Genomic DNA, 10687 nt, shown 5'->3' on the forward strand with positions numbered 1-10687 from the left:
ACACGGTCCCTCATCTTATGCCAGGCAGCAATGTAGTGGTCTGTCAGACACGGTCCCTCATCTTATGCCAGGCAGCAATGTAGTGGTCTGTCAGACACGGTCCCTCATCTTATGCCAGGCAGCAATGTAGTGGTCTGTCAGACACGGTCCCTCATCTTATGCCAGGCAGCAATGTAGTGGTCTGTCAGACACGGTCCCTCATCTTATGCCAGGCAGCAATGTAGTGGTCTGTCAGACACGGTCCCTCATCTTATGCCAGGCAGCAATGTAGTGGTCTGTCAGACACGGTCCCTCATCTTATGCCAGGCAGCAATGTAGTGGTCTGTCAGACACGGTCCCTCATCTTATGCCAGGCAGCAATGTAGTGGTCTGTCAGACACGGTCCCTCATCTTATGCCAGGCAGCAATGTAGTGGTCTGTCAGACACGGTCCCTCATCTTATGCCAGGCAGCAATGTAGTGGTCTGTCAGACACGGTCCCTCATCTTATGCCAGGCAGCAATGTAGTGGTCTGTCAGACACGGTCCCTCATCTTATGCCAGGCAGCAATGTAGTGGTCTGTCAGACACGGTCCCTCATCTTATGCCAGGCAGCAATGTAGTGGTCTGTCAGACACGGTCCCTCATCTTATGCCAGGCAGCAATGTAGTGGTCTGTCAGACACGGTCCCTCATCTTATGCCAGGCAGCAATGTAGTGGTCTGTCAGACACGGTCCCTCATCTTATGCCAGGCAGCAATGTAGTGGTCTGTCAGACACGGTCCCTCATCTTATGCCAGGCAGCAATGTAGTGGTCTGTCAGACACGGTCCCTCATCTTATGCCAGGCAGCAATGTAGTGGTCTGTCAGACACGGTCCCTCATCTTATGCCAGGCAGCAATGTAGTGGTCTGTCAGACACGGTCCCTCATCTTATGGCAGGCAGCAATGTAGTGGTCTGTCAGACACGGTCCCTCATCTTATGCCAGGCAGCAATGTAGTGGTCTGTCAGACACGGTCCCTCATCTTATGCCAGGCAGCAATGTAGTGGTCTGTCAGACACGGTCCCTCATCTTATGCCAGGCAGCAATGTAGTGGTCTGTCAGACACGGTCCCTCATCTTATGCCAGGCAGCAATGTAGTGGTCTGTCAGACACGGTCCCTCATCTTATGCCAGGCAGCAATGTAGTGGTCTGTCAGACACGGTCCCTCATCTTATGCCAGGCAGCAATGTAGTGGTCTGTCAGACACGGTCCCTCATCTTATGCCAGGCAGCAATGTAGTGGTCTGTCAGACACGGTCCCTCATCTTATGCCAGGCAGCAATGTAGTGGTCTGTCAGACACGGTCCCTCATCTTATGCCAGGCAGCAATGTAGTGGTCTGTCAGACACGGTCCCTCATCTTATGCCAGGCAGCAATGTAGTGGTCTGTCAGACACGGTCCCTCATCTTATGCCAGGCAGCAATGTAGTGGTCTGTCAGACACGGTCCCTCATCTTATGCCAGGCAGCAATGTAGTGGTCTGTCAGACACGGTCCCTCATCTTATGCCAGGCAGCAATGTAGTGGTCTGTCAGACACGGTCCCTCATCTTATGCCAGGCAGCAATGTAGTGGTCTGTCAGACACGGTCCCTCATCTTATGCCAGGCAGCAATGTAGTGGTCTGTCAGACACGGTCCCTCATCTTATGCCAGGCAGCAATGTAGTGGTCTGTCAGACACGGTCCCTCATCTTATGCCAGGCAGCAATGTAGTGGTCTGTCAGACACGGTCCCTCATCTTATGCCAGGCAGCAATGTAGTGGTCTGTCAGACACGGTCCCTCATCTTATGCCAGGCAGCAATGTAGTGGTCTGTCAGACACGGTCCCTCATCTTATGCCAGGCAGCAATGTAGTGGTCTGTCAGACACGGTCCCTCATCTTATGCCAGGCAGCAATGTAGTGGTCTGTCAGACACGGTCCCTCATCTTATGCCAGGCAGCAATGTAGTGGTCTGTCAGACACGGTCCCTCATCTTATGCCAGGCAGCAATGTAGTGGTCTGTCAGACACGGTCCCTCATCTTATGCCAGGCAGCAATGTAGTGGTCTGTCAGACACGGTCCCTCATCTTATGCCAGGCAGCAATGTAGTGGTCTGTCAGACACGGTCCCTCATCTTATGCCAGGCAGCAATGTAGTGGTCTGTCAGACACGGTCCCTCATCTTATGCCAGGCAGCAATGTAGTGGTCTGTCAGACACGGTCCCTCATCTTATGCCAGGCAGCAATGTAGTGGTCTGTCAGACACGGTCCCTCATCTTATGCCAGGCAGCAATGTAGTGGTCTGTCAGACACGGTCCCTCATCTTATGCCAGGCAGCAATGTAGTGGTCTGTCAGACACGGTCCCTCATCTTATGCCAGGCAGCAATGTAGTGGTCTGTCAGACACGGTCCCTCATCTTATGCCAGGCAGCAATGTAGTGGTCTGTCAGACACGGTCCCTCATCTTATGCCAGGCAGCAATGTAGTGGTCTGTCAGACACGGTCCCTCATCTTATGCCAGGCAGCAATGTAGTGGTCTGTCAGACACGGTCCCTCATCTTATGCCAGGCAGCAATGTAGTGGTCTGTCAGACACGGTCCCTCATCTTATGCCAGGCAGCAATGTAGTGGTCTGTCAGACACGGTCCCTCATCTTATGCCAGGCAGCAATGTAGTGGTCTGTCAGACACGGTCCCTCATCTTATGCCAGGCAGCAATGTAGTGGTCTGTCAGACACGGTCCCTCATCTTATGCCAGGCAGCAATGTAGTGGTCTGTCAGACACGGTCCCTCATCTTATGCCAGGCAGCAATGTAGTGGTCTGTCAGACACGGTCCCTCATCTTATGCCAGGCAGCAATGTAGTGGTCTGTCAGACACGGTCCCTCATCTTATGCCAGGCAGCAATGTAGTGGTCTGTCAGACACGGTCCCTCATCTTATGCCAGGCAGCAATGTAGTGGTCTGTCAGACACGGTCCCTCATCTTATGCCAGGCAGCAATGTAGTGGTCTGTCAGACACGGTCCCTCATCTTATGCCAGGCAGCAATGTAGTGGTCTGTCAGACACGGTCCCTCATCTTATGCCAGGCAGCAATGTAGTGGTCTGTCAGACACGGTCCCTCATCTTATGCCAGGCAGCAATGTAGTGGTCTGTCAGACACGGTCCCTCATCTTATGCCAGGCAGCAATGTAGTGGTCTGTCAGACACGGTCCCTCATCTTATGCCAGGCAGCAATGTAGTGGTCTGTCAGACACGGTCCCTCATCTTATGCCAGGCAGCAATGTAGTGGTCTGTCAGACACGGTCCCTCATCTTATGCCAGGCAGCAATGTAGTGGTCTGTCAGACACGGTCCCTCATCTTATGCGAGGCAGCAATGTAGTGGTCTGTCAGACACGGTCCCTCATCTTATGCCAGGCAGCAATGTAGTGGTCTGTCAGACACGGTCCCTCATCTTATGCCAGGCAGAAATGCCTGTAGTAGTGCGCTGCCAACCCACAGCTCTCTGCGTCCTCCCCCAACAGGACAGGTAGACTATCCTCATCAGAGAGGTCTTTGAAATCTTGAATAAGGGTTTCAAATTTGGGAAAATGACATTCTCTAATTGTTTTATATTTTTGACATTTTGTCAGAAAATGCAGCTCCGTCTCGGGTTCTGCTGTGGTACAGTGGTTGCACAGCCTTTCCTCTACAGGGAGCCAGGTTTTCATCTCAATGGCAAGGCTGTGCTCACTGAGCCTGTTTTATTTGTATTTCCCCTTTATTTAACCAGGTCGGCCAGTTGAGAACAAGTTCTCATTTACAACTGAAACCAAGATAAAACAAAGCAGTGTGACAAAAAACAACAACACAGAGTTACACATGGAATAAACAACAGTCAATAACACAATAGAAAATCTGTGCAAATGAAGTAAGGAGGTAAGGCAATAAATAGGCCATAGTGGTGAAGTCATTACAATAAAGCAAATGAACACTGGAGTGACAGATGTTGTTTTCTGCTGTCTTCAACCAAGATCTCAGCAATCACTGCCTCATTGCCTGCATCCGTCAAACGACCTCCTCTCATCACTGTCAAACGCTCCCTGAAACACCTCAGCGAGCAGGCCTTTCTAATCGACCTGGCCGGGGTATCCTGGAAGGATATTGACCTCATTCCGTTAGTAGTAGAGGATGCTTGGTTATTCTTTAAAAGTGCTTTCCTCACCATCTTAATATATAAGCATGCCCCATTCAAAAAAATGTAGAACTAAGAACAGATATAGCCCTTGGTTCACTCCAGACCTGACTGCCCTTGACCAGCACAAAAACATCCTGTGGCGTTCTGCATTAGCATCGAACAGCCCCCGTGATATGCAACTTTTCAGGGAAGTTAGAAACCATTATACACAGGCAGTTAGGAAAGCTAAGGCTACGGAAGGAGGGTTTTATGGCATTGAAGCTCGTTTGTAGGTTTGTTAACACAGAGTCCAAAGAAGGGCCAGAAGTATACAGAATGGTGTCGTCTGCGTAGAAGGTGGATCAGAGAATCACCAGCAGCAAGAGCGACATCATTGATGTATACAGAGAAAAGAGTCGGCCCGAGAATTGAACCCTGTGGCACCCCCATAGAGACTGCCAGAGGTCCGGACAACAGGCCCTGCGATTTGACACACTGAACTCTATCTGAACTCTATCTGAACTCTAACTCTATCTATCTACATGATCAGTAACCATGGTCAAATAGTTTGCATTGTTTGTAGTTTTCCTCTGGACATGTAGGAGAATCTTACAGAACTCTGCATGCAGGGTTTCAATGGGGTGTTTGTCCCATTGGGTGAAATCTTGTTTTGCAAGTGGACCCCACACCTCACTGCCATAAAGTGCAATTGGTTCAATGACATATTCAATTCGTTTTTCAATTTGAATTAGTTTTTTAATGGCGTAGAATACCCTGCGTGCTTTCTCTCTCAGCTCATTCACTGCCTCGTTAAGGTGTCCAGTTGAGCTTATATTTAAACCTCAGTAATTGTAGTGTGTTCAGTACTCTATATATTTAAACCTCAGTAATTGTAGTGTGTTCAGTACTCTATATATTTAAACCTCAGTAATTGTAGTGTGTTCAGTACTCTATATATTTAAACCTCAGTAATTGTAGTGTGTACAGTACTCTATATATTTAAACCTCAGTAATTGTAGTGTGTACAGTACTCTATATATTTAAACCTCAGTAATTGTAGTGTGTACAGTACTCTATATATTTAAACCTCAGTAATTGTAGTGTGTACAGTACTCTATATATTTTGTACCAATTGAGAACTTTGGTCTAATTCCCTGAGATCTGGATCTTCTCTGGAAAATCATTATTTTAGTATTTTTGGGGTTTACTGCCAGGGCCCAGGTCTGGCAGTACTGCTCTACCAGGTCCAGGCTCTGCTGTAGGCCAGGTGCTGCTGTAGGCCAGGTGCTGCTGTAGGCCAGGTGCTGCTGTAGACCAGGCTCTGCTGTAGACCAGGCTCTGCTGTAGGCCAGGTGCTGCTGTAGGCCAGGTGCTGCTGTAGACCAGGTGCTGCTGTAGGCCAGGTGCTGCTGTAGGCCAGGTGCTGCTGTAGACCAGGTGCTGCTGTAGACCAGGCTCTGCTGTAGGCCAGGTGCTGCTGTAGACCAGGCTCTGCTGTAGGCCAGGTGCTGCTGTAGGCCAGGTGCTGCTGTAGGCCAGGTGCTGCTGTAGGCCAGGTGCTGCTGTAGGCCAGGTGCTGCTGTAGGCCAGGTGCTGCTGTAGACCAGGTGCGAAGAGCAGACATTTAGCCTGTGAATTGTGGAGACCAGGGGCTAAGGATTGTTCTAGATAGTGGCCAATTCGTTGATGTAAATATTGAAGGGTGCAGGGCTCAGATTGTAACCCTGGCGAAGGCCCCGCCCCTCTCTCCCTCTCTCTCTCTCTCTCTCTTTCTCTCTCTCTCTCTCAATTCCCTCTCTTTCTCTCTCTCTTTCTCTCTCTCTTTCTCTCTCTCTCTCTCTCTCTCTCTCTCTCTCTCTCAATTCCCTCTCTTTCTCTGTCTCTCTCTCAGGAAGGAGGGAGAGAACAAACTCTGAGTCTGCGTTAGAGGAGGAGCCTCGCATGGACGTGTCTCGCCTCGACCTGCGGATTGGTCGGATCGTTGGCGTCCGCTACCACCCATTGGCCGGGGCTCTGTATGTCCAGGAAGTGGATCTGGGAGAGCCCGCCCCCCGCACGGTGGTCAGCGCGCTACGACACATACCTAAGGAACAGGTAGGTCAAAGGTCAGACACACAGGTTAAACACACAGGTTAAACACACAGGTTAAACACACAGGTCACACACACAGGTCACGCACACAGGTCACGCACACAGGTCACGCACACAGGTCACGCACACAGGTTAAACACACAGGTTAAACACACAGGTCACACACACAGGTTACACACACAGGTCACACACACAGGTCACGCACACAGGTCACGCACACAGATTAAACACACAGGTCACACACACAGGTTACACACACAGGTCACACACACAGGTCACGCACACAGGTCACGCACACAGGTTAAACACACAGGTTAAACACACAGGTCACACACACAGGTTACACACACAGGTCACGCACACAGGTCACGCACACAGGTCACGCAAACAGGTCACGCACACAGGTCACGCACACAGGTCACGCACACAGGTCACACACACAGGTCACACACACAGGTCACACACACAGGTCACGCACACAGGTCACACACATAGGTCCCACACACAGGTCACACACACACAGGTCACACACACACAGGTCACACACACACAGGTCACACACTTCTCTGTGAGTCTCCTTCTGCCTCCTTTAGACAGTGTGTTGTCATGTAGTTTAAAGTGGGACTCTGACCAGTATCTCTATGTGTTGTCAAACAGCTGACCACTGTGCAGAAAATAATTCCTGTCTCAGACACCCCATACTGTACACACACACACACACACACACACACACACACACACACACACACACACACACACACACACACACACACACACACCTGTTTGATGTGTCAGAGACACCAGTCTGTAGTGACAGACTTTTAACAATGCTTCTGGGTGGCCAGAGATACACAACACACACCACCATGCTGAACAGGACCTGAAACGCTGTCACACACACACACACACACACACACCGCCATCTCTCATATCACTCACTGGCTGTCAGTGTCTGGCAAAAATAAAGTGAAATCAGTGCTAGGTTATTATTTAGAGAGTGTATCTTTCTCTAGAAGTGAAGTGTTGTTATTCAGAGTGTGGTTCTTTCTCTAGAAGTGTCATTATTCAGAGAGTGTGTAAATTGTTATTATTCAGAGAGTGTGTATCTTTCTCTCTGATGTGTGTGCCTGTGTGTGTAGCTTCAGGGTCGTCTGGCGGTGTTGCTGTGCAATGTGCGTCCCTGTCGGGTGAAAGGCGTGGTCTCCACGGCGATGGTTCTCTGTGGCTCCGCCCCTAATGCCCATGATAACGATAACGATGATGACGCCCAGGTGGAGTTTCTGGAGCCGCCCACTAACGCTGTACCTGGGGACAGGGTCACTTTCTACGATTATCCTGGTAACTACCCACACACACACACACACACACACACACACACACACGCGCACACACACACGCACATACACACGCACACACACACACACACACGGACACACACACACATACACACATTCCTACTACATTCCTCTTTCTACATCACCCTGGTAACTACAGTCCTCTTTCTATCACCCTGGTAACTACATTCCTGTTTCTATCACCCTGGTAACTACATTCTTCTTTATATCACCCTGGTAACTACATTCATCTTTCTATATCACTCTGGTAACTACAATCATCTTTCTATCACCCTGGTAACTACAGTCTTCTTTCTATCAATCACCCTGGTAACTATATTCCTTTTTCTATATCACCCTGGTAACTACATTCATCTTTCTATATCACCCCGGCAACTACATTCTTCTTTATATCACCCTGGTAACTACATTCATCTTTCTATATCACCCCGGCAACTACATTCTTCTTTATATCACCCTGGTAACTACATTCATCTTTCTATATCACCCCGGCAACTACATTCTTCTTTATATCACTCTGGTAACTACAATCATCTTTCTATCACCCTGGTAACTACAGTCTTCTTTCTATCACCCTGGTAACTACATTCCTCTTTCTATCACCCTGGTAACTACATTCATCTTTCTATCACCCTGGTAACTACATTCATACTATGTAATGTATCTTCCTGTCCACTAGGGGAGCCAGACCGGGAGCTGAGCCCCAGAGAGAAGGTGTGTCAGGGTTAGAGTTAATAGTATGTAATGTATCCTCCTGTCCCCTAGGGGAGCCAGACCGGGAGCTGAGCCCCAGAGAGAAGGTGTGGGAGCAGATCCTTCCTGATCTGCAGACGGACTCCAGGGGCGTGGCCACCTACAGGGGGGTGGGGTTTGAGGTGAGGGGGAAAGGCCTCTGTAGAGCCCCAACCCTCACCAACAGCAGTATCAAATAAACACACACACACACACACACACACACAGACACACACACACACACACACACACACACACACACCTACACACACACACCTACACACACACACACACACACACACACAAACACACAGACAGATACACACACTTCTGGGTAAGCTTTAAGCTGATTGCTGTTGTCAGAATGTGAGGAACTTTCAATAAAGTTTTTAACAAATGTTGAAACATGGTGGATTTCTATATTTTTCCTGATGTAGATTATAAAACAAAGAACCTCACTACGACCCAACACTATGGAGGGAGGGAGAGAGAACCTCACTACGACCCAACACTATAGAGGGAGTGAGAGAGAACCTCACTACGACCCAACACTATAGAGGGAGGGAGAGAGAACCTCACTATGACCCAACACTATAGAGGGAGGGAGAGAGAACCTCACTACGACCCAACAGTATGGAGGGAGGGAGAGAGAACCTCACTACGACCCAACACTATAGAGGGAGGGAGAGAGAACCTCACTACGACCCAACACTATGGAGGGAGGGAGAGAGAATCTCACTACGACCCAACACTATAGAGGGAGGGAGAGAGAACCTCACTACGACCCAACACTATAGAAGGAGGGAGAGAGAACCTCACTACGACCCAACACTATAGAGGGAGGGAGAGAGAACCTCACTACGACCCAACACTATGGAGGAAGGGAGAGAGAACCTCACTACGACCCAACACTATGGAGGGAGGGAGAGAGAACCTCACTACGACCCAACACTATAGAGGGAGGGAGAGAGAACCTCACTACGACCCAACACTATAGAGGGAGGGAGAGAGAACCTCACTACGACCCAACACTATAGAGGGAGGGAGAGAGAACCTCACTACGACCCAACACTATAGAGGGAGGGAGAGAGAACCTCACTATGACCCAACACTATAGAGGGAGGGAGAGAGAACCTCACTACGACCCAACACTATAGAGGGAGGGAGAGAGAACCTCACTACGACCCAACACTATAGAGGGAGGGAGAGAGAACCTCACTACGACCCAACACTATAGAGGGAGGGAGAGAGAACCTCACTACGACCCAACACTATAGAGGGAGGGAGAAAGACGGACAGAGAAGGTCTCCCTCTTCCTGTTTACCTCAAACACACTGAAACAGCAGGGATTTAAAAGCTGTGCGGAACCACAGGAGAGAGAGAACAGAAAGTTCCATCCTGACAGTTCCATCCTGACAGCTCCATCCTGACAGCTCCAACCTGACAGTTCCATCCTGACAGCTCCATCCTGACAGTTCCATCCTGACAGTTCCATCCTGACAGCTCTATCGTGACAGTTCCATCTTGACAGTTCCATCCTGACAGCTCCATCCTGACAGTTCCATCGTGACAGCTCCATCCTGACAGCTCTATCGTGACAGTTCCATCTTGACAGTTCCATCCTGACAGCTCCATCCTGACAGTTCCATCCTGACAGTTCCATCCTGACAGCTCCATCGTGACAGTTCCATCCTGACAGCTCCATCCTGACAGTTCCATCGTGACAGCTCCATCCTGACAGCTCCATCGTGACAGTTCCATCCTTACAGTTCCATCCTGACAGCTCCATCCTGACAGTTCCATCCTGACAGCTCCATCCTGACAGTTCCATCCTGACAGCTCCATCCTGACAGTTCCATCCTGACAGTTCCATCCTGACAGTTCCATCCTGACAGCTCCATCCTGACAGCTCCATCCTGACAGCTCCACTGGGCGTAAACTCGTCTAAACCTCTAGTTTCAGTAGATTTTAGTACACTAAAATCTACCTGTCTGTATTTTCAGACCGATCGAGGTGGTTTTGCAAACTGAATAGTCCATATTCACAATATTGGCACAATTGATCATCCAACCCAGGAACTAATCAGCTGTATCTTGTATCATTACATCTGTCCATATCATTACCGGACTGCTGGGTGGCCAGATGATCAATTCCTCTTCATCTGGCCAGAAACTGCTTGTTGCTGGTATTGCAGGTATATATTGAACAGTCAAACAGAGCGAACGGATTGGTCCACAGAGGGAACTGATCAGGCAGCTGGGGGAACGGATCGGTCAGCAGAGGGAATGGATCGGTCAGCAGAGGGAACGGATCGGTCAGCAGGGGGAACGGATCGGTCAGCAGAGGGAACGGATCGGTCAGC

General features: G+C 49.6%; 1 protein-coding gene across 3 annotated transcripts in view; it reads left to right on the forward strand.

The window, feature by feature from the left end:
- Window positions 1-8730, forward strand: part of LOC118948714 (aminoacyl tRNA synthase complex-interacting multifunctional protein 1) — a 40231-nt gene extending 31501 nt beyond the window's left edge. For 2 of the 3 annotated variants that reach the window (XM_090183232.1, XM_090183231.1), the window contains exons 5-7: window positions 6039-6241; window positions 7378-7576; window positions 8359-8730. In XM_090183232.1, coding sequence (XP_090039358.1) covers window positions 6039-6241; window positions 7378-7576; window positions 8359-8525 — 569 coding nt within the window. In that variant the 3' untranslated portion in view covers window positions 8526-8730. The other variant, XM_090183233.1, reaches the window with a different exon arrangement.
- The last annotated feature ends 1957 nt before the right edge of the window (window positions 8731-10687 follow it).

This window comes from Oncorhynchus mykiss, chromosome 9, assembly GCF_057628025.1.
Source record: "Oncorhynchus mykiss isolate SJ-2025 chromosome 9, ASM5762802v1, whole genome shotgun sequence".
Taxonomy (NCBI): domain Eukaryota; kingdom Metazoa; phylum Chordata; class Actinopteri; order Salmoniformes; family Salmonidae; genus Oncorhynchus; species Oncorhynchus mykiss.